Here is a 23,719-nt window from a genome sequence, read left to right as displayed (position 1 = left end):
ATCAGCTACTGGACAGTCAGATAGACATTAAATCCTTTCCTGACCCTACCGTGCTGTGTCAGCATGACAAACTGGGGAATCGCTCTGTGTACAACTCATTAACGCATAGGTTGCCACATTTCTAATTGCTGGTAACCGGATTCCAAAGCCCTGCCCCTTGCTCTACCTCTTCTGTCAAGTCTCACCCCTCGCTCTGCTTCTTCAAGCTAAGGCCCCACCCCTGTATATCGATCCTCTCCTCCCCTCCCCCTGTCACTCGCTGGATCATCTCCACCTCCCTCTCCCCCCGCAGGATCTGCAAGGGAGCCATTTCAGATTTTGCTTGGGGTGGCAACTTTAACCAGGATTCCAGGGGCTACCTAAGCTCTTGAAAGCTCTAGTTTTTTGGCAGATAACTTAGCAATTAGCAGACGGGAGCACTGTATCTAATTTGTATATAAAAGAAAGAAAATAAAACAAATATTAAACCCAGTCAGCTCTAATACTAACATGTTCTGGCATCTTGTGGCAAGTCACTTAAGGGACACTGGTGGGGTTCATAATTTTAATGTGTATTCTTATTTTGTTACTAACTCTGTGGAGAGAGAGACCCTGTCAGGCTTCTGGGGTTCTAGCTCAGTTCTGGGATGTGAGTGAGGTTTAGTGAGTTAAAGTATGTGTGTGTGTGTGGGGGGGACACGGATAGTTCTGGGGTCTATATAAGAATATCAGAATGGCCATGGTAGGTATCCTGTGTATCCCAGTATCCTATGTTATAACAGTGGCCAATGCCAGTTGCTTCAGAGGCAATGAACAGAACAGATAATCATCGAGTGATTCATGCCCTGTCACCCACTTCCAACTTCTGGCAAACAGATACTAGGGACACCCCCCTTCTCACCCTCGCTAATAGCCATTGATTGACCTCCAAGAACGTATCTAGTTCTTACTGGAACCTTGTTATAGTTTTGGCCTTCACAAGATCCCCTGGCAAAGAGTTCCACAGGTTGACTGTGAAGAAATACTTTCTTTTGTTTGTTTTAAACCTGCTGCCTATTAATTTGATTGGGTGACCCCTAGTTCTTGTGTTATGTGAAGTAGTAAATTAACCTTTTCTTATTCAATTTTTCCACACCAGTCATGATTTTATAGATCTCTCTCATATCCCGGCTTAGTCATCTCTTTTCCAAACTGAAAATCGAAGTCTTTTTCATCTCTCCTCATATAGAAGGTGTCCCGGAGTCACCGGGGAATGCTCTGGAACTACTCCATACAAAGCCAGTCAGGACTCTGGGGGAGCATGCATCCTTTCTGTGAGCAGACTGTCTCCAGGGCAAGAAGCTTACACAGCTTCGACCTTCCTGGGTCTGGCCTCGGAGCATTCATCATCCCCTTTTCTCACCATGCGCTTCCCACAGCAAGTCTGCGCAGGCGGGCTCCTGGGGAAGCCAGAGGGCCCTGCACCCCCAACTCCACAGTCAGATGTGACACTTAGCCAGCTAGTAAAACAGAAGGTTTATTAGATGACAGGAACACAGTCTAAAACAGAGCTTGTAGGTACAGGAAACAGGACCTCTAAGTCAGGTCCATCTTGGGGCAGGGAGGCCAGAGCTCCGTCTGGGCCTCCCTCCATTTCCCAAGCCAGCTCCAAACTGAAACTCTCCAGCCCCTCCTCTCGCCTTTGTCTCTTTCCCGGGCCGGGAGGTCACCTGATCTCTTTGTTCTCCAACACGTTCAGTTGGCACCTTTGCAGAGGAGGGACCCAGGCCATCAGTTGCCAGGAGACAGGGCGTCAGCCATTCTCTGTGCAGACACCATCATACTGGCCCTCTAGGGCTCTGCAACAACCACACACCCTTATCCCACCAGCTAGAGACTTAAGAACTGCATAGGGGAAACTGAGGCACCCACACAGTATTCAGAGAAAACATTAAGAACATTCCCACTTTGTCACAGAAGGTGTTTCATATCCCTAATAATTTCTGTTGCCCTTCTCTGTACCTTTTCCAATTCCGATATATCATTTTTTAGATGGGGTGACAAGCTCTGCACACAGTATTCAATATGTTGGCATATCATGGATTTACATAGTGGCAATATGATATTTTCTGTCTTAGCACCTTTCCCTTCCCTAATGATTCCCAACATTCTGTTTGCTTTTATGACTGCCGCTGCAGACTGAGTGGATGTTTTCAGAGAACTACCTACAATGAGTCCAAGATCTCTTCCTTGAGTGGTAACAGCTAATTTAGACCCCACCATTTGATATGTATAGTTGGGATTATATTTTGCCATGTGCATTACTTTGCATTTATCAACACTAAATTTCATCTGCCACTTTATTGCTTTGTGCTGGCCAGTCCCCCTGTTTTGTGAGATCTGTTTGTAACCATTTGCAGTCTGCTTTGGACTTAACAAGCTTGAGTAATTTTGTATCATCTGCAAATTTTGCCACGTCACTGTTTACTCCTTTTTCCAGATCATTTATGAATATGTTGAATAGGACTGGTCCCAGGACAGACCGCTGGGGGACACCACTATTTACCTCTCTCCATTTTCACCATTTATTCCTATCATTTGCTTCCTATATTTTAACAGGAATGCCTGGCAATGCTTTCAGGACCAACTAATGATTCTGCATTTAATTTAGTGACAAGTCTTTTGTTATCTTAATCACCCTGGCTCTGCTTATAACCAAACTCCCTGCCCCAGAGACGGAAGCTGGGAGCAGCACAGAACTCAGCACAGTCCGCACTCTGGGGCTAAGGCATGCGCTGAGGTGGAGCTAGAGCCCTCCCCCCCTGGAGCCCCTAAATTGTTGGGATGGGGGGAGCTGCTGCAGCCCTGAGGGGAGAGGGATAGCTCAGTGGTTTGAGCATTGGCCTCCTAAACCCAGGGTTGTGAGTTCAATCCTTCAGGGGGCCATTTAGGGAACTGGGGTAAAAATCTGTCTGGGGATAGATCCTGCTTTGAACAGGGGGTTGGACTAGATGACCTTCTGAGGTCCCTTCTAACCCTGATATTCTATGCCTAGATGCCTGCCAGCAGTTAGGAGGCAGCCCCAACTGAGTGTGGGCAGAGCATGCAGTAATTGGACACTGTCCAGGGGAAACCCTGTTAACTCATCTTTCATTATCTAAACCATCTTGTTACCATTATGTCTTTGTGCTGCCTTTTCCTGTACTCTTTGCTCATGCTCCTTGTGCACAGAGGCAGGAGGCTGGGGCAGAGGCATTTGTCTATCAATAGGGTGGTCATGAAAGACTATCAGCCCCTAATGAGATCTCGCCCAGACAGAAGAAAAGAGTAATTACGTTCTAGATAAAAGCCAGTTTTGTCCAGTGTCTCTGCAGTGGGGTGGGCATGGAAGGAATGGAACCTCTCCAGAAGAGGGAACAGAGAGAGGAGGGGTTGGTCCATTCCTATAAAAACACAGAGAATGGATAAGTCAGAAGAAGCTAGGGGAGGAGAGAGGCAAAAGGGTGGCAGAGGGAAATCTATGGTTGCAGGGCTATGGCTGCAGCAGAGACAGACTGCAGCTGGAGGAGAAGCCAGGAGCTGCAGGTGGTGGCCCCAGGGCTCTGACCAAATCCCAAAGAATGCTCCAGGGTGATGAGGACACTGAGGCAGGGAATGGCGTGCAGGTGTCATATTATGTTTACCTAGATCTGGGTGTGATACTCTGTACCCCATATTCATCACAGTGGTATGATTATAGATTCATAGATTCATAGATTCTAGGACTGGAAGGGACCTCGAGAGGTCATCGAGTCCAGTCCCCTGCCCGCATGGCAGGACCAAATACTGTCTAGACCATCCCTGATAGACATTTATCTAACCTACTCTTAAATATCTCCAGAGATGGAGATTCCACAACCTCCCTAGGCAATCTATTCCAGTGTTTAACCGCCCTGACAGTTAGGAACTTTTTTCTAATGTCCAACCTAGACCTCCCTTGCTGCAGTTTAAACCCACTGCTTCTTGTTCTATCCTTAGAGGCTAAGGTGAACAAGTTTTCTCCCTCCTCCTTATGACACCCTTTTAAATACCTGAAAAATGCTATCATGTCCCCTCTCAGTCTTCTCTTTTCCAAACTAAACAATTATGATGTGGTTATGACATAATTATGATGCATCTTTTCAGAATGTTCTGATCTTCTGGATATGATTATCCTATTTGTGAGCATGTATCATTTTTACCAGAAGTTATGAATATTGACTACGTATCTGTATTCCAAATGTGGTTGCTCCGGGGTGACCCCACAAGGCAAGAGCTTCCAGTCTAGACAGCGGATTATGAAGGGTTAATTCAAGTGAATAGACTATTAAGGTAAACAATGGACCTCAGGAGAAACTCATCCCCCACCTCGTAAGCCTTTCTGGGAATGCTTCAGCCAGCTTATGGAAAATGGCTGCTATGACTCAGAGAAGCTCGCAAGGGCATTTGACTAAACCATATGACGCTGAGCTCCATTTTGGTACCTGTATTTTTCCAACAACTGGGCTGGGAACTTGGCTTGGAGCTATGGATTCCCATCATATGGAAGAAACTATAGAAGGTGGCAGCGACATCACTCCCCAAACAAGAACACCTGGAAACACCTGCAGAACAAAGCCTGAACTGTGGGAATTGCTGGTCCCAGGCTAATAGGAGTTCTAGCCCGTGTATGGAAGCTTGATGGACTGTCTGTACAATCTAATAGGGTGAGACACTGTTTGGTTCAAATCTTATTTAGTGTATGACATTTAGACTGTGATTTTAAAACCTCAGCTCAGTTAATGAAAGCTTGTGCATCATCCTATTCACATTGAGGGAGGGGTGGCCTGGGTAATAAATGCATAAAGGTCAGGCTTTTGACCAGGATAGAATGGTACAGCTCTGGTGTCCTAGGCTGGAGACCTGGGGGTATTTTGGCTGGAGCTTCCCTATGGTGGGTCCATGAGTGGTTGGTCAGAGAATTCATGAACACAGCTGGGTGTGGTCCCTTCCTGTGGATGTTGGTGTGAGTGCAACCTTGGAGGGATTTCCAGCTTGCCACAACATCACAGTGCAAGAGGGACCCTGGATTGGTGAGACAGAGGTCTGAACTGTACCCCAGTTCCATGTGGCACCCCGGGGGGAGAACCCATCACACTGGGTATCTCTTGTGCTGTCTAAAGAGGAATTGTTTTAGCCACCCCTTTTGCAAGGCCTGGGTGTGTTTGCTTTAACGAACATGTGCCCTGGAAAAGAGAAACTGGAAACAGAGTGCACTCAAGGGGGATGTCTGGGAAGGGTGTGCTGAAGCAATTGAAGAATCTGCAGGAGACAGGCCAAAACTAGTCTTGGGGTCTTGGCGCTTCATGTACAGGTCTCCGCTCCCAGAGGTGCACCCCGAGAATGGGGCCAGTATGTGGGGATCAAACACAGTCTCCTGGAAGGTGTCCAGACATGGGAGCTTGAAAAGGGCTGTAACAGCAAACCTGGAGCTGCTACACAGATGCCAGGTGACTGTGACTGCAAGAAGCAGTTCACATTAGTCTGGTTATTAATCCAGGTAAAATGAAGTCCCTGGCCATTACTATCAAGCAGCCTGAAGCTGCAAACTGCAACCAGTTCAGTATTAACTTGTGTGGAGGGATTGCAGGGCAGGTGGCAGCTTCATAGGGAGGGCTGGAGACTGCTTGAGCAATGTGGGAGGTTGTACAGCAGCAGCTGCTGCCCCGTACGTCTTTTTCTTCTAGGTTTCCATCTGCCATCTGTAGAGTTGTTCTGTTGATTTCTCCTTCTGATGAGCAAACGATGGATGTCGATGGTTTGTGTTGAACTCTACACTGTCAGTCTCGATCAGAGATGATCTGGGCTATGAAGTATTTTTATTTACAACAGCTGGAGTTATCCATCCTTTTTCTCCCGGTGACAAATACAGTCACCAGGCTCTAGACTCGGCAGTTCTTTGAGTGACGTCTGTTGTAAAGGTGTTTATAAGCTCTTTTTTTGCCTTTTTATCTGATTTGGAAACTCTCTTCATATTTGACCACTTTGGAGATAGATTCTTTTCCAATGTCCGAACAGTAGTTCTGAGTTATCTTCCCATCAAGTGTTTTGCAGGAGCATATCCAGGAGATGCTGTTGGTGCTGCTCTCTAGTTTAAAAACGCTGAGGAGTTTGCTGGAACATTAATGCTGATTTTCTTGGACCACTGGGGGAGTTCTGGAAGGCTGTAAGAAAGCTGCTCTTGGGCCAATATTTAAAAATGGTCAATGGAATGAGCTGGGTAATTATAGGCCTGCCAGGCTGCCATCAGTTGTGGGCAAGATAATGGAGCTGCTACTATGGGACTCGACCAATAAATAATTAAAGGTGATGTAATTAATGCTGATTAACATGGGTTTATGGAAAATAGATCCTCTTAAAATAATCTCATCTTTTTGAGACTGAGATATCAAGTTTGATGGATAAAAAATAATAGTGTTGATGTAATATTCTTAAACTTCTGTAAGGTGTTTGAGTTGTTACTGTATGATATTTGGCTTAAATATAGAACAATGTAAAATTAACATGGCACACATTAAATGGATTAACAACTGGCTAAAGAATAGGTCTCAAAATGTAACTATAATAATTAATGGAGATATCCCATCTCCCAGAACTGGAAGGGACCTTGAACGGTCATTGAGTCCAACCCCCTGCTTTCACTAGCAGGACCAAGTACTGATTTTGCCCCAGATCCCCAAGTGGCCCCCTCAAGGATTGAACTCACAACCCTGGGTTTAGCAGGCCAATGCTCAAACCACTGAGCTATCCCTCCCCTGTAAAGGGGGGAATGATCACCAAGGCATGTGCTTCCAGTGGAGTCCCAGAGGAATCAGCCCTTGGCTCTATGCCATTTAACATTTGTATCAGTAACCTGGAAGAAAACATAAAATCATTATTAGTCATGGTTTCAGATAACCCAACATCTGGGGGAGCAGCAAATAATGAAGAGGACAGGTCACTGATACAGACTGATCTCATTGCTTGGTAAACTAGGCACAAGCAAACATTATGTGTTTTAATATAACCCAATGTACATTGGGTGTTATGGGGAATAATCAGCTGAACATGACCTCCAAGTACAACACTGTGGCCAAAGGGACAAATGCCGTCCTTGAATGCATAAACAGGGGAATCTCGGGCGGGCATAGAGAGGTTATTTTACCTCTGTATTTGGCACTGCTGTGACCACTGCTGGAATCCTGTGTCCAGTTCTGGAGCCCACAATTCAGGAAGGAGGCTGATAAGTTGAAGAGGGTTCAGAGAAAAGCCACAAGAATGACTAAATGATTAGAAAACATGTCTTTTAATGATAGACTCAATGAGCTCAATCTATTTAGCTTATCAAAGAGAAGGTTAAGGGGGGACTAGATTACAGTTCATAAGTACCTACCTGGGGAACAAATATTTAACAATGGGCTCTTCAATGTATCAGAAAAAGGTAATGGCTGGAAGTTTATGCTAGACAAATTCTGGTTGGAAATAAAGTATACATATTTAAAATTGAGGATAATTAACCACTGGAACACTTTGCTAAGGATCATGGTGGATTCTCCATCACTGACCATTTTTAATTCAAGGTTGGATGTTTTCTTAAAAGATCTGCCCCAAAAATATTTTGGAGAAATTCTCTGGCCTGTTTAGGGAGGTCCGTCTAGATGATTACAATGGTCTTTTCTGACCTTGGGATCTATGAATCCAGGAAACACATTTTCACATGGCTTATTGCCACAAGGGATCACTGAGTCCGAGAGCTTAGTAGGTGATTCCTATGTTCCTGTGATATTGTCCTTTATAAGAAAAAAAACCCAACACTCTCCCTGTCAATGAGTAAGACCTATATAAAAAAATCTATTATTTATGTAGGACCTTTGTATTATATTTGACTGCAGTTAGCAGAATGCAATAACGTGCACCTTTTGACACCACTACGAGGAATACTGTAAAGACAAATAGACAGGTTCCACAGAACCCATCCAAGAAATGCTACTCCCCAGAGCTATGATCCCATTGTCAAAGATGCTAGTGCAAATGGCGCATTGTATCCATCCAACAGAAAGGGAGAAAACTAAAATTCACTGCAGTGTCCTTTTATTTCTTCTCTCGTATTTTAAAGGAGTTGGTGTTGATGTGTCATTCACAGACAGGGAGGGTTACTGTTTCCTGATAACATTCACCTCTGTGTGTGTATTTAGGCTCCCTGAGCTGTGTCAATGGCCCAGAGAGACAGACCCCAGCTGGTGAGGAACCTCCATGGGGACACCCACCGGCTGTATATAAAGCTATTCTCACTCTCCAACCCCTGCAGCTGGGAGTGTCCTGCTATTGGAGCTGGGTTCATCCTCCTCTGAGTGGATGAGCTGAATTCTCATTGTCTTACTGCTGGGGGGATTGCTGGTGAGTCGGGGGTCTTGGGGAAACTGACTTCTACATGGCTGGTTCTCGGGGAGGGGAAGGGACGGGGGGGAGGAGGGGGTTCAGCTGGCTTACAGGAGCATGTACAGGAAAGATCACCCTGTGCAGTGGGGAGAGGGGTTCACTCACGTGGCAGCTCACAGCTCCGAGCACACACAGCCCTGATGCTCAGTGGTCTCTGGAAGTGTGTGGGTTAAGGGCTGTGTTAGCTAATACGTAGTTTTAGGCATAGTATACCACACTTTACTGGGTATTATGCACACAGCATTAGTGTTGGGAAGATTTTTTCACTCAGTGCTCTTCCCACAATTCTGTCCACCCATGTTGGTGCCCCACTACACTTTGCAGAGCTGTGACAGTTTTGGCATTAGGAAACAGGAGGCTGTCAAATGTTCGATGTCTAGGGTTGGCAGAACTCAGTTTTTATTTTTTTATCATTTTGAAGGCTAATCTCTCTGTTTTTAAGCATTTTTAATTCTTTTATCAATTTATATTTCCATTACTATTTTGCATTTTTTAAAATGTTTATTGATTTAAATTTTCACAGTTGCCAGAAACTGCGAGGGGCTGGGGTCAGACAATAAATAAGTAATGCCAGCAGACACTGAGATTCAAAAACTTAAAGTTGTATAACTGTTAAAATTTACAGCCAGGCTACTCGAGACCATATGAGCGTTTGATTTAAGACTCTTCACTTTGTATATTTTGACATTTGATGTTAACAATTTGTGTTTTGATTATCATCAATGGAAATATTTTTCATCAATTTGTGCCTGTGAGTGATGGTTCTTAGGACATCCAGGACTGTGAGTCACCTTATTAGCCCCTGCCTCAGTGAGAGGGAATCTCTCTTGTGGGGGCTGATAATCAGCTCCGTGACACTCAAGTACTCTCCTCTGGGCCAGCCCTGACTTTGCATTGCAGGTTAATAATAGGAGCACCCCAGTCCCCAAGTCCCTTTGAATCAGTCCCCTGTGATAAACATCTCTGATACAGGCTAGTCACAGACATCCCAGATTCCCTGCCCCTGAAGAGCAGTGTCTCCTGTTTATCAGTCTTACCTTAAACCACCGCTCCTGAGTTACACACAGCACTTGTGATCTTTAGTAATAAAAACAAAAATCAGTTTATTTAAGAAAGAATAAAGAATTAACCAGAAACAGGAAAGAGTGACGGAAACAAATTGTTACATTGCAAAAGAAAATCATAAAATACAAACCTAGGTCTACACTTATCCTTTCCTATCCTACACTACCTTTCCTATCTAACAAAGTGGATTCCCTCCCCCCCCCCCCCCCCGGCCCCGCCACAGAGCTGACTGGTTTCACAAGAACCAGGATCCAAATGTTCATGAAAAGACTCCCACTCTGCAAAGCATTTCCTCAGTGGATGGATACAGAGTGCTTCTCCTTCTTTGTGCTAGACTGAAAACAGCCTTTTGTTTCTAGTCACAGGCAGGGTGAACCCCTGTCTGGCTCTAAATTATTTTTTTCCCTTGAAGTGGCTTTGATTATTTGTGATTGCCTCTGATGGTTTTACATTGAAAGTCCTAGTGTTTGTACAAGGCTAAAGAATTGAACCTTGTATTGCATCACCAGTCAAACAGGATGAGGTGACAGCTCTCCCTTGCCTGAATGAACCATCATTGAGACACATTACTGTATCTCCTTAGTCCTGAACTGTCTGTCAATCTTGATACCTCTCCTATAAATTTAGCTGAAACATGTACTGCATTCTCATTGTCATTGTTGATGATGATCTTGACTCGTTCGTAAAGTGCTCGGAGATCTGCTGGTGAAAAGTGCCATCTAGTAGCGATGTATTTCTTGTTGTTGTTGTTCTTCTTCTTCTTATTATTATTATTGTTGTTGTTGTTGTTGTTGTTATTATTATTTGTTAACTGATGCGCCTCAAAGGGCTCTACTCTCAGAAGCATTTTCTGAAAATTAGATCCAACCAAGGAGACTAAAGTTGGTCACCATGAAATGAATCACTTTCAAAATTCTGGGTTACACATTTTAAGGCCTGAAGGGACCAGTCTGATTATCTAGTCCAGTATAACACAGTCCCTAGAATTCCATCCAGTGATTCCTGCCTCCCACCCGGTACCTGGTGACTGGATGTCTCTGTCTAAAAGATACGCTCTAGTTCAACCTTGATTTAAGGGTTTTAAATGATAGAGAATAAACCGCATCCCTTAGTAAGTTGTTTCAATGGTCAATTACCCTCATTAAAAATATGCACCTTTGTAGCGGGGTGGTCACCCGCTCCTGCCTGGGAAGGGTTAAAGCCAGCCCTGCCGAGGGCTGTGGCTGTGGCAGGGAAGACCTGGGCTGATTGGGGGAAGCAGCTGCAGCTGGCCCACGCCCCAATCAGAGCCCAGCTGGCCCTATAAAGGCCTGAGCCAGGAGCAAGGAGACACTCACTCTCTGCATTCAGAGAGAAAAGGGCCTGGCTGCAGGGAGCTAGAGACAGGGTGCCTGAGTGGAGCAGGGCTGGGGAATGGAAGAGGAGCTGGGGAGCTCCAGCCTGGAAAGCCCCAGGCTGCGGCCTAGTGTTAGGCCAGGAGGTACTGGGGGTTGCAGAGGGCAGCCTGGAGATAGACCAAGGCAGCAGGTCCAAACCCAACCTTGCCAGTGATGAGTAGGCTGATACTGCAGTCTGCCCCAGGGTGTGGGGCTAGACAATGACTGGCAGTAGCCTTATACTGAGGCAAGGTGGGAATAGTGGGTAGGGGTTCCCCAGGGAGGGGAGACCCTAAGAATGAGGGGTTACTGCTAGGGGGCAGCACCCCAGGTACAGGGGCACCGGGGTCCAGGGAGGGACACGGGGGCCAAGCGGTAGTGGATCACCAGCCTGCAGAGGGTGCTCAGGGTTGGAAATTGAGCTAATTCCCGGACAAGACCAACAGGAGGCGCCGCAGGGGTGAGTCCGCTCCCTTACAACCTTATTTCCTGATTGTCTTGGTTCAGCTTCCAGTCATTAAGAACATAAGAACGGCCATACTGGGTCAGACCAAAGGTCTATCTAGCCCAGTATCCTGTTTACCGACAGTGGCCAATGCCAGGTGCCCCAGAGGGAGTGAACCTAACAGGTAATGATCAAGTGATCTCTCTCCATTGGATCTTGTATGTCTGTCTGCTAGATGAAAGACCCCCTCGCATAAGGGATCTTCTCCACAAGGAAGGAGTTGAATCTACACAGATTGAGAGTGAGATGGCTCTGACAGTAAAGTGTGCTTTTCAGCCCTGGAATCATTCTTGTAGCTCTTCCCTGGTCTTTTGCTGAAGGCCCTGGAGCATGGGCATATCACTTTATCTCTCTGTACCTCAGTTCTCCATCTGTAAAATGGGGGAAACCACATTTCTCTCTCTCTCAGAAGTGCTTTGTTGAGATATGAATTAACAACCAGGAGATGCAAAGACATTACAGTGATAGGGGCTATATAAATACCTTCATAGATCACATACCTATTGTTGTTCCACTAGATCAAAAATAACCTGGACAAAAGAACAAAAGGATACCTAGGCTGGGTCAGACCAAGGGTCCGTCTAGCCTAGTATCCTGTCTGCCGATAGTGGCCAATGCCAGGTGCTTCAGAGGGAATGAACAGAACTGATAATAATAAAGTGATCCATCCCATGTCGTCCAGTCTTAGCTGCTGTCAGTCAGATATTTGGGGACACCCAGTGCGTGGGGTCGAGTTCCTGACCGTCTTGGCTAATAGCCATTGATAGACCTATCCTCCAGCTAATTCCTATTGGAACCACCCTCCCCCCCCCCCCCAAAAAAAGAGAGAGAGAGAAAAAAAACACTCACATCAGCATAAGAACGGCCATACTGGGTCAGACCAAAGGTCCATCCAGCCCAGTATCCTGTCTACCGACAGTGGCCAATGCCAGCTGCCCCAGATGGAGTGAACCTAACAGGTAATGATCAAGTGATCTCTCTCCTGCCATCCATCTCCACCCTCTGACAAACAGAGGCTAGGGACACCATTCCTTACCCATCTTGGCTAATAGCCATTAATGGACTTAACTTCCATGAATTTATCCAGTTCTCTTTTAAACCCTGTTATAGTCCTAGCCATAGTGTCTAAGTGCCAGCATCTGAAGGTCTTTTCCATCTTTGTCACAATGAACAAGCAGCTTGGTTGAGATGCAGCATGATCTAGGGGCTAGGGTATGGGACTGGTGACACTCATGTCATAACTATAAAGGGAAGGGTGACAGCTCTCTGTGTACAGTACTAAAATCCCTCCTGGTCAGAGACTCCAAAATCCTTTTACCTGTAAAGGATTAAGAAGCTCGGGTAACCTGGCTGACACCTGACCCAGAGGACCAATGAGGGGACAAGATACTTTCAAATCTTGGGGGGGGGAAAGGCTTTTGTGTGTGTCCTTTGTTTAAGGGGTGGTTCGCTCTTGGGACTGAGAGGGACCAGACATCAATCCAGGTTCTCCCCATCTTTCTAAACAAGTCTCTCTTATTTCAAAATTGTAAGTAAAAGCCAGGCAAGGCGTCTTAGATTTACTTTGTTTTCTCAACTTGTAAATGTACCTTTTACCAGAGTGCTTATCTTGTTTGCTATACTTTGAACCTAAGACAGAGGGGATTCCTCTGAGCTCTTTAAGTTTGATTACCCTGTAAAGTTATTTTCCATACTGATTTTGCAGAGATGATTTTTACCTTTTGCTTTAATTAAAAGCCTTCTTTTTAAGAACCTGATTGATTTCTCCTTGTTTTAAGATCCAAAGGGGGTTTGGATCTGTATTCACCAGGAGTTGGTGAAAGGAAGGAGGGGGGAAGGGTCAATTTCTCCTTGTTTAAGATCCAAGCAGTTTGGATCTGTATTCACCAGGGAATTGGTGAAAGGTTTCTCAAGGCTTCCCAGGGAGGGAATTCTTAAGATGGTGGCAGCGGACCAGAGCTAAGCTGGTAGATAAGCTTAGCAGTTTTCATGCAGGCCCCTACATTTGTACCCTAAAGTTCAAAGTGGGGATACAGCCTTGACAACTCACTAAACAGCTCTGAATCACAACCTCTCTGACTAGCCCCCTTCTCCTGAGCCTTCTCGGGTTTTAATCCTCTTTTCTCCAACCGGGGCTGCCTTTTGCTAAAGGGCTGTGCCTGTGTCTCCAATGAGGTTTGGCTAATGTGGCTCATACAGTCATTAGTATCCCAACACCCATGTTAGTTTGGGTTTTTTTGCACACAGGTTTATGCATTTGTCTTTTTGTCCTTTCCTTTCCCTAGTTTTCTGGGCGGAATCAAAAGGGAGAGATAGAATACTGCACTGATTAACAACTACCTCCATAACACTTCACTGTTCTCACAGAAAGCCAGAAGAAGAAAGGGAACCGAATGCCAAAGGGGAGAAACAAATAAACCAAAAAACCTCAGTCTCGTGAAGAGACAGACTGCACTGCCTCAATCTCTAACTCCAGTGATTCTGTGCAAGTTGCTGTCCTGGGACTGGAGCTGGTATTTGGAACAGAGGAACCTGATCCAATATTCAGTAACTCACTTGCACCCCTGTTTCCCAGGAACTGAATCAGCCCTCATGGGTTCTTTGCTGCCTGTTTAGAGGGTCAAAGCTCTCCCAGCCCAGGTAGGAGAAAAACAGCATGTCATGTCATGTCCGAACACCAGCACCTTCTCCCACCCTGCCGCCTTCCTCCTGGTCGGCATCCCTGGACTGCAGAAGGCCCAGTTCTGGATCGCCTTCCCTTTCTGCATCATGTATGTCATTGCCGTGCTGGGAAATGTCATTGTTCTCTGTGTTATAAAGACAGAGCGAAGCCTGCATGAGCCCATGTACCTCTTCCTGGCCATGCTGGCCGTCACCGACCTGGTTCTGTCCACGTCCACCCTGCCCAAAATGCTGAGCATCTTCTGGCTGGGCTCCAGGGAGATCGGGTTCCATGCCTGCCTCACCCAGATGTTCTTTGTGCACGCCTTCTCATCGGTGGAGTCGGGCGTACTCATGGCCATGGCCTTGGATCGCTACGTGGCCATCTGCTGTCCCCTCCGACACTCCAGCATCCTGTCCGTCCCAGCCATAGTGACAATGGGGAGCCTGGTGCTGGCACGCGGAGTCCTTCTGGTGAGCCCCTTCTCCCTCCTTGTCCGCAGGCTGCCCTTCTGCCAGCGCTGCCTCATCTCCCACTCATACTGTGAGCACATGGCTGTGGTGAAGCTGGTGTGTGGGGACGCTACAGTCAGTATCATTTACGGCCTGTTTGTGGCTTTTATGGTGGTGGGGGTTGATGTGCTTATCATCTCCGTGTCCTATGCTATGATCCTCCAGGCTATACTCAGACTCCCATACATGGACACCCGTCTCAAGGCCTTCAGCACCTGTGCATCTCACTTGTGTGTCATCCTTGCATTTTACATCCCTGGACTTTTCACGTTCCTCACCCACCGCTTTGGCCACAATGTCCCCCACCATGTCCACATCCTGGTGGCCAATCTCTACCTGCTGTTGCCCCCCATCTTAAACCCAATTGTGTATGGAGTGCAAACTAAACAGATCCGGGAGAGGGTGCTCCATATCTTCCAGCAGAAAGGAATCTGAGCAGTGTGTGCCTGTCTAATTTAATCTAGGAATATAAAACATTCATCACCATGACCTCTAACCCATTCATGATCTGCCATCACTCACACTAGTATGTGAGCATAGAGATGTCACCATGGACTCCGGGTGGGTTCCACCTTCCCTTCCTGACCAAGGGAGGCATCTCATCCGATCACCTCTTCTCTCAGCTCCCATGATACCCTCTGCTTGGGCGCTGGCTGTCTCATTGGTGGGGATCTCTGTGGATCTCTGTAACCCATCACTCTCAAGGGTTTATATCAGCTTTTAGTAATGGTTTGCTGTATAACAAAAATCACCTGGTCACAGGTGGGTCCCAAACAACTGTGTCTAGTAAATATACCCTGAGGTTCAAGGCTCAGGTATAAACTGGCTGGTTTCTGGTGGCTTCTGAAATGTAGAACACATTGAGCTCTGTTACAGCACTCACAAACAATTCAAAGGAATACTACTCTAATCCTATACACTACAGATATTAATGTTTGGTATCCATTATAGAGCTGCTTAGCACCATATATAGACTGGAAATCATCCAAAACAAAACTCGTCTAGTCCCTGAATAGATCCCAGTTTAATTCACACACTGTTCCTGAAATAGACGGCAACACTATTGTGAATAATGGAGGAATAGGCCCAAGAAACACAGACACACACCTGGCACATGGGGCCGAAAGACGCAGACACACATGGGGCTCCTGTGAGGGGAAAGGGCCCGAGATACTTAGGCACTGGCCTGGACCATATGAGGGGATCCACGCCAAGAGACATTGAGACACGTCTTGACACTGTGAGGGGAATGCACTAGACAGATGCAGACACATCTAGCCCCTGTAAGGGGAATGGGGCTGTCAGGGTTCCTTCCCCACTCTGAACTCTGGGGTACAGATGTGGGGACCCGCATGAAAGACCCCCTAAGCTTATTTTCACCAGCTTAGGTTAAAAACTTCCCCAAGGCACAAATTCCACCTTGTCCTTGAACAGTATGCTGCCACCACCAAGTGATTTAGACAAAGAATCAGGGAAAGGACCACTTGGAGTCCTATTCCCCCAAAATATCCCCCCAAGCCCTTCACCCCCTTTTCCTTGGGAAGGCTTGAGAATAATCCCCTCACCAATTGGTACAGGTGAACACAGACGCAAACCCTTGGATCTTAAGAACAATGAAAAATCAATGAGGTTCTTAAAAGAAGAATTTATTTAAAAAAGCTAAAAGAATCACCTCTGTAAAATCAGGACGGAAGATAACTTTACAGGGTAACAAAAAGATTCAAAACACAGAGGATTTCCCCTCCAGGCAAAACTTTAAAGTTACAAAAACAAGGATAAACCTCCCTCTTAGCACAGGGAAAATTCGCAAGCTACAGCAAAAGATAATCTAACGCATTTCCTTACTATTACTTACTATTTATGCTTAGTTCAGATCTGGCTTAGGGAGATGTATTTTCCCTGCCCTGGTTCCTTGCTGACTCCGAGAGAACAAAGGAACCCACAAACAAAAACCTTCCCCCATAGATTTGAAAGTATCTTCTCCCCTTATTGGTCCTTTTGGTCAGGTGCCAACCAGGTTATCTGAGATTCTTAACCCTTTACAGGTAAGGAGGGATTTTATGCTAACCTTAGCTGTGTGTTTATGACAGGGGCTGAGAGAGGCAGACACGTGCCTGGCTCCTGTGAGGAGAAAGGGGCCAAAGGACACAGTAACAGACACATGTCTGGCCCCTATGAGGGGAATAGGGCCAAGAGATACAGACATGACACATGCCCTACCCCTCTGTGAGGGCAGTGGGGCAAACAGAAGTAGACAGGCCTGGCCTCTGTGCATGGAAGGGGCAGAAAGACACAGACACACTCACAGCTCCTGAGAGGGGAATGGGGCAGAGAGATGCAGTCACACATCCGGTCCCTGTGAGGGGAAAAGGGCTGAAAGACAGACACACGCCTGGCCCGGGGGAGGGGAATAGAGCCAAGAGACACAGACACACACCCGGCCCCTCTATGAGGGGAATAGGGCAAAAAGATGCAAACACATGCCTGGGCCCTGTCAGGGGAATGGGGCCATGAGATGAAGACACATGGCTGGCCCATGTGTGGAAAACAGTGTTTAGAGACACCGACACATGGCCAGCCTCTGTGAGGGGTTTGGGGCTGGGAGAGGCAGACACATGTGTGATGGGTTCAGTCACAGACACCCCCTTAAGACTGTCACATGATGTGCTGAAATTACCACTGAGCCCATTTTCCCTGCCAGCTTGGGACTCCAGAATCCTGTCTTGTTGAGCCAAACACACTAGCCTGCTACCACGCAGACCCAGGGTCTGGGGCGTGCCCCCAAAGATGCATGCCTAAACTGAAAAGAGCTCAGCAAGGTACCCGACTCCAGCACTCAGATACCCAGACCCAAGGGGGTCTACACCCCGTTAAATCCACCTTACTTTGTATAAAGCTTATACAGGGTAAATTCATAAGTGTTCACCCTCTTTATCACTGAAAGAGAGATATGCACAAACTGTTAGCCTCCACAGGTAACAATTATGTACACTGGGTTTATTAATTTAAAAAAGTGATTTTATTAAGTATAAAATGTAGGATTTAAGTGGTTTTAAGTAATAACAGACAAAACAAAGTAAGTCATTAAGAAAAATAAAAAAACACGCAAGGCTAAGCTTAATACACTAAGAAACTGGTTATATTTAATATCTCACCCTAAAAGATGTTCCATTAAGCTTCTTTCACAGACTAGACTCCTTCCTAGTCTGGGCCCAATCCTTCCCCCTGGTTCAGTCTTTGTTAGTTCCAGCACACATCTTAGGTGGTAAACCGGGAATTTCCTCAGGACTGGCCGCCTCCTTTGTCCTGCTTCACCCCCATATATAGATTTGGCAAAAGGCAGGAGTTCTTTCTCTCAGTTTGACCCTCTCCCCAGTTTTTCATGGAAAAGTACAAGGTTTAAGATGGATTCCAGTATCAGGTGACATGGTGACATGTCCCTGCAAGACACCAGTCTCCATTCTTTATGCTCTGGCCCACATATCCACAGGATTGTTAAGCTTTATTGTCTGCTAATGGGCAATTAAGCCCCGTCTGGCTTCCCCATTGAAGACCCTGAAGTGTAAGCAGAGCGTGTGACCCAAAGTCTTGAACATAAAATATAGATACATAAGACAATATTCCTAACTTCCTCTGCAAAAATGATACATGCATGCAAATAGAATAATCATATACAGCAAATGGCAGCCTTTCTAAGGACATGTTATATGAGGTATTTTGCATAAAGAATTGTCCAGTTATGTCATATTCATATTCATAAGCATATTTTCATAATACATATGGAGTGCAACATCACAACATGCTCAGTCCCTGTGAGCAGAATGGGCGCCAGAGATGCAATCACGTGTCTGGCCTCTTCCTGCCCCATAGGAGCAGCAATGGAGTTCCAGACACACTAAGAGATCCAGGTGCAGACTGAGGAGCTGGAACAGAGTCACCAGAAGGTGCCTGGCCCCTAGCAGGGAGGTGGGGCTGAGAGGTGAACGCACAGCAAACATCCTTAAGAGAGGATGGTGGAAAGGAGAGGAGATGGGCATGGTCCCCTCACTAGTAGTGGGTCTTGTAATGCAATGCTAAACTGTATTGCACTCTTGAGCTACTCAGTGTCCTCCAGGAAAGACTCTTGTTGCCAGTCCTATTGTCCTCTGTTCACAGTCCATAGAGACACCCCCCCACACACATTTCTTTACAACGGCCAGTCATTAGGTCTCTGTCAAGTCCCAGTCATAGTCTTCTTCACAAAGCTCTTTGCTGTAGAGAGAACCCCTCCTACCCCTTCCCAGGCCTCTCCTACTGTCCCCAGGCAAAGGGTCAGCTGAGATAGTCAGTGAAGATCTTTCTGGCCTGGGAACCTGTGAAAGACTGAAAGACTCTGAGAGGTGAGAGAGGTAGCTGGCTGGGCATGGGACGGAGGGTGGCAGGGGGGAGAGGGTCAGCCGGCTAGGCTGTAGAGGGCATGTGTTGGGAGCGAGAGTGGCAACTGCCTGGGCATGAGAGGGTGCATGGAGGGTGGGGGGAGATGCAGTTGGCTGGGCACAAGAGGGTGCATGGGGGGAGATGCAGTCAGCTGAGCATGAGTTTGCCATGTGGTAGATCAGGGGCTTGGTTTGTGGTTAAGGCTCTGGACCAGGGCTCAGATCTGGGTTCACTGGCTCGGGCTGAGCTCCTATCTATTCCAGTCTCCTCTGTCTGACAGTGACCAGATCAGATGCAAGACACTCGCAAAGGGGGTTAACCTTTTCCCAGGCGACATTTCTTCCTCACCCCCAATCAGAGAGGTTGGCTGGTGCCCTGAAGCAATTGCTGGCTTTGTCTTAGACTCCCTGTGTGATCTTGGGCAAGTACTTGGGCTGCCTGGGACTCACCTGTGATGTGGGGTGACCACAACCCTGCCTTGCCCACGATCGGTCCATCTTGTCTGTCCAGATGGAATCTCATGGGGCAGGGACGGTTTCTGGCTGTATGTCGTACAGCACCTTGCACAATGAGGCTCTGATCTCGCTGGGTCGGGTGGAAATGACAACTGATAATGAAGTTCTAGGCCAGTGAGTAACATGTTCTAGAGCAGTAAAAAATTAAAACCGTGTTGTACTGCAGACCCAGAGAAGTGTGTTTATTAGCCCCGCTGCTCAGGTGGGTTTCCACATCAGGGGGTGACGGAGCCATCTGGATCCCTGGCCCTGCTGGCCCTGACGTCGCCTGCATGGATCTTGCTCCCCAGCTGCTGACCTGTCCCATGGGCCTTCAGGCTGGTTTGATGCCCAGAAGGTGGAGCACCCTTTCCCGGATCCCTGGGGTTCTCACCCCGTAGATGATGGGGTTCATCATGGGAGGGAAGAACAGGTACATGTTGGTGATGGGGATGTGAATGTGAGGAGCCATGAGGCCGAAGCAGTGGGAGAAGTAGGTGAAGATCGCAGGGGTGTAAAACACCAACATGACGTAGACATGGGAGCTGCAGGTGCTGAGGGACTTGTGTTGCGCCTCCTTGGAGGGGAGGCTGAAGACAGCCCGCAGGATCAGGATGTAGGACAGGACAATGAGGATAAAATCTGATCCCCCGGTGAGAAACGCTACAGCCAGACTATAGGCACTCATGACTGTCATGTCCGCACAGGCCAGTTTCACCAGCGCCATGAACTCACAATAGGTGTGAGAAATCACATGGGTCCTGCAGTATGGGAGCTGCTTCAGCAGGAATGGGTGAGGGCCCAGTAAAATGGCTCCCCTCATCACAACGCCCAGCCCTATCTTGGCTACGACCCGATTGGTGAGGATGTCTGAGTGTTTCAGCGGGTTACAGATAGCGACGTAGCGATCGAAGGCCATGGCCAGCATGAACCCGGACTCCATGCAAGAAACTGAGTGAATTAAAAAAATCTGGGCCAGGCAAGCATTGGTGTGAATAGCCCGGTCCCTGAACCAGAATATGCAGAGGGTTTTGGGCAGGGTTGTGGTGGATACGACCAGGTCGGCGAGCGCCAGCATGCAAAGGAAAAGGTACATGGGCTCGTGGAGGCTCGGCTCAGTCTTGATAACAGCCAGGAGGAGGCCGTTCCCCAGGAGAGACAGAATGTAGATGGGCAGAAGGGGATGGAGATCCAGACATGCGCTGCCTCCAGCCCTGGGATGCCAAGGAGGATGAAGGTGGAAGGGTGGGGTGTGGTCCAGTTGGAAGCTGCCATGGTGGGGCCGGTTGGGTCTGTTCAGTTCCACGGCACGGCTGCTTCCTGCCCCTGTAACTAACCATTAAAAGAATCATTAACCATCTGATGGGAACATGATAAGGTGGTGTTTTGTCACCATTAGTTCTTCATGTATCCTGTGCTAATGCCAAATGAAGAGTGAGTCACAAATAGCCTATTCCTGGCTCCTAAACTGCAGCCATTCCACCCTCATTACAGCGGCTTTCAGCGGTAAGTGAGGGCTCTGTAGCAGTTCAAAGCTCTATTTCTTTTTCTCTACACTCCTCTCATTAGATGCACTACAAACTGTCCATGAAAAACCTGCCTGAAAATAGACTCATCAGGCTCAGTCCTGAGCTGGCGTAAATGGGCAGAGAGCCATTAGAATTGTACCCATTTACACCAGCTGGAGATCTGGCCCAATGCAGGCAGCTGAAAGAGAGACCTGGTTCGAGCTGTTTTTACTAATTGTGCAAAGTCTCCTGAATACCTGCAGCAGGGGAGGGGATGGAAAGTGATGTGAGAATTACTGTTCATATGGGACATGGGTTTGGATGTCTCAGCCCTGATTCTTCAGGGACAACAGTGGCCAATTAGTCCCTTTGAGGGAATCTCAGGAGAGAGGGTGGGGTGGAGTGTGCCCAGGACTTAGAGGCAGGTTCTATTGTTTAGAGATGAGGCCTATTGGAATGGTCTCAGGGATTGTCGATTGGGCCCACGACGCTTTCTGCAGGGCTGTCAAGCCAGCATGAATTAGAATCATAGAATATCAGGGTTGGAAGAGACCTCAAGAGGTCATCTAGTCCAACCCCCTGCTCAAAGCAGGACCAATTCCCAACTAAATCATCCCATCCAGGGCTTTGTCAAGCTGGGCCTTAAAAACCTCTAAGGAAGGAGATTCCACCACCACCCTAGGTAACCCATTCCAGTGCTTCACCACCCTCCAAGTGAAAAAGTGTTTCCTAATATCCAACCTAGACCTCCCCCACTGCAACTTGAGACCATTGCTCCTTGTTCTGTCATCTGGTACCACTGAGAACAGCCGAGCTCCATCCTCTTTGGAACCCTCCTTCAGGTAGTTGAAGGCTGCTAGCAAATCCCCCCCCACTCGTCTCTTCTGCAGACTAAATAAGCCCAGTTTCCTCAGTTCAACCACTCCTCATAAGTCATGTGTCAAAGCCCCCTAATCATTTTTTGTTTCCCTCCACTGGATTCTCTGCAGTTTCTCCATTGTTCATTCTAGCAATAAATTCACATGAGAAGAGCAAAACTGCAGCTGGACTGATTCTGTTGTGTCTAACATCTCTTTTTGCAGGATTCACAATTAGAGCAAAGCTGCCCTACTGGAGTGCCGGGAGACTCAGGGCTGAGCCCTGCATATTCCTGGGAGAGATGTGGCCATTCTCATGGCCCTGCCTTTTGGAGGAAGGACGCAGAAGGTTCATACCAGAGGTCTGACCTGGGAGCCTCTGAGCCCAGGAGTTTCATGGACATTCATAGAATCATAGAATATCAGGGTTGGAAGGGACCTCAGGAGGTCATCTAGTCCAAGCCCCTGCTCAAAGCAGGACCAATCCCCAGACATAGTTTTGCCCCAAATCCCTACATGGCCCTTTCAAGGATTGAACTCACAATGCTGGGTTTAGCATTGATGGGAGCTTTGCACGAAAAAGCACCCAAAGGATTGGGACTAAATGATTTCATGATGAGAATGGAGGGCACGCTTGCCAGCTTCTCCTCCAATGATGTTCTCGCTCCTCCATCTAGTGTCTATGGATTTGTCAACACTGCAGCTGGAGACGTCGCTCCAAACTCTGATAGAGCCAGCATGTTAAACACAGCAGGGTAGCCTTGATGGTGCGGGTGCCAAGTTCAAGCCCTTCGGAACTCCTAGCTGTGTTTTTGGGAGGCTGGCCTGTTCCAGGGTTTACGCTGCGGCAGCTACACTTCTATCTGTAATGAGTGAGCTGGGTCAGAGCTGGTGTGGGTACGTCTGCATGAGTTGGGATTTACACCTCAAGACATAGCCTGACTTGTTTTTAAGGAACCCTTTTGGTAACTTTCCTCCACACCATCAGTAATAACCGTGCCAGCATTCACAGCTCAGCATACAATGACTGAGCCATGAGCAGAGTTTTGCCGATCCAAGTGCAATGTACTAGTTGCTTTGTGCATGCTAGGAAAACTTCCACCAGCTCCTAGCCTGGATTTTCTAGGGTCACTGGGTGCAAACTCGAGCTCGGAGCTCATGCAAACATGGGGTTGCACTGGTTAAATGTTGGGCGCAATTTTAAACTCATTCAATTAAACCGGTACAAAAGACTTTGTGCACAGTTTGATTGCAGTTTAGTTTAACAAGATTAGGGAGAGTTTTAAGCTACAATAAAAGTGTCCACACAAGGATTTACATCTCTTTAACTAAACCAGTTTAGTTACAATGGTGCACGTCTGTGGGTTTGTCCTCCTGTACAGTGCTACAGCGTGTAGCTGCCTGAAGATATCGTCATCACAATTTCAGTCCAACGCAGCTGGATTGCATGATACACTGACAATAACCTCCCAGCCAAAGTCTACCTTCAGCCAGATGCAAGCGGTTGCTGTTGGAACCAATGGGACCTAGGTGGGAGACACTTTGTGATGCAGAATCAGACCCCCACAAAGAACATACTATCAATCCACCAATGCTGCCTAGAATTTACAGGGGTCTTTGCCACACAGGGGAGTGCTGAGAAACCTACATTACCCAGGGTTATCAAAACCCCTAACAGGAGCAACTTCACTATTTCACTTCAGGTGGTGTGAAGAATAAATCAACACGAACTCAGGGATTCGGTTTGATCAAGGGGTAATGCAAGTCAGCATGCTCTTGTCTAACACTGCTGTTAATTACATGTAAGTGCACACAGACATAAGCAACAGGTTTAGAACATCCCAGATATTCACCTATATTCTGAGACAGCATTGAGTAATCAGAGACGTGC

General features: G+C 47.1%; 1 protein-coding gene and 1 pseudogene across 2 annotated transcripts; one reads left to right on the top strand and one right to left on the bottom strand.

Moving 5' to 3' along the window:
• Positions 1 to 7,099: 7,099 nt before the first annotated feature.
• LOC135883656 (olfactory receptor 52R1-like) lies at positions 7,100 to 14,988 on the top strand. Of its 2 annotated transcripts, XM_065410893.1 has the most exons (2): positions 7,100 to 7,114; positions 14,035 to 14,988. In XM_065410893.1, the coding sequence occupies exons 1-2, from the start codon at positions 7,100 to 7,102 to the stop codon at positions 14,986 to 14,988; spliced, it is 969 nt and encodes a 322-aa protein (XP_065266965.1). The 2 variants fall into 2 exon arrangements, with proteins under 2 accessions (XP_065266965.1, XP_065266973.1); XM_065410901.1 differs by lacking the exon at positions 7,100 to 7,114 and having other exon boundaries at positions 14,014 to 14,988.
• A 4,809-nt stretch (positions 14,989 to 19,797) lies between these two features.
• On the bottom strand, positions 19,798 to 20,738 carry LOC135883672 (olfactory receptor 52K2-like; annotated as a pseudogene).
• Positions 20,739 to 23,719: the final 2,981 nt, after the last annotated feature.

This window comes from Emys orbicularis, chromosome 1 (genome assembly GCF_028017835.1).
Source record: "Emys orbicularis isolate rEmyOrb1 chromosome 1, rEmyOrb1.hap1, whole genome shotgun sequence".
Taxonomy (NCBI): domain Eukaryota; kingdom Metazoa; phylum Chordata; order Testudines; family Emydidae; genus Emys; species Emys orbicularis.
The sequence above is the reverse complement of the archived record's forward strand: the minus strand, read 5'-3'. Positions and strand labels throughout refer to the sequence as shown.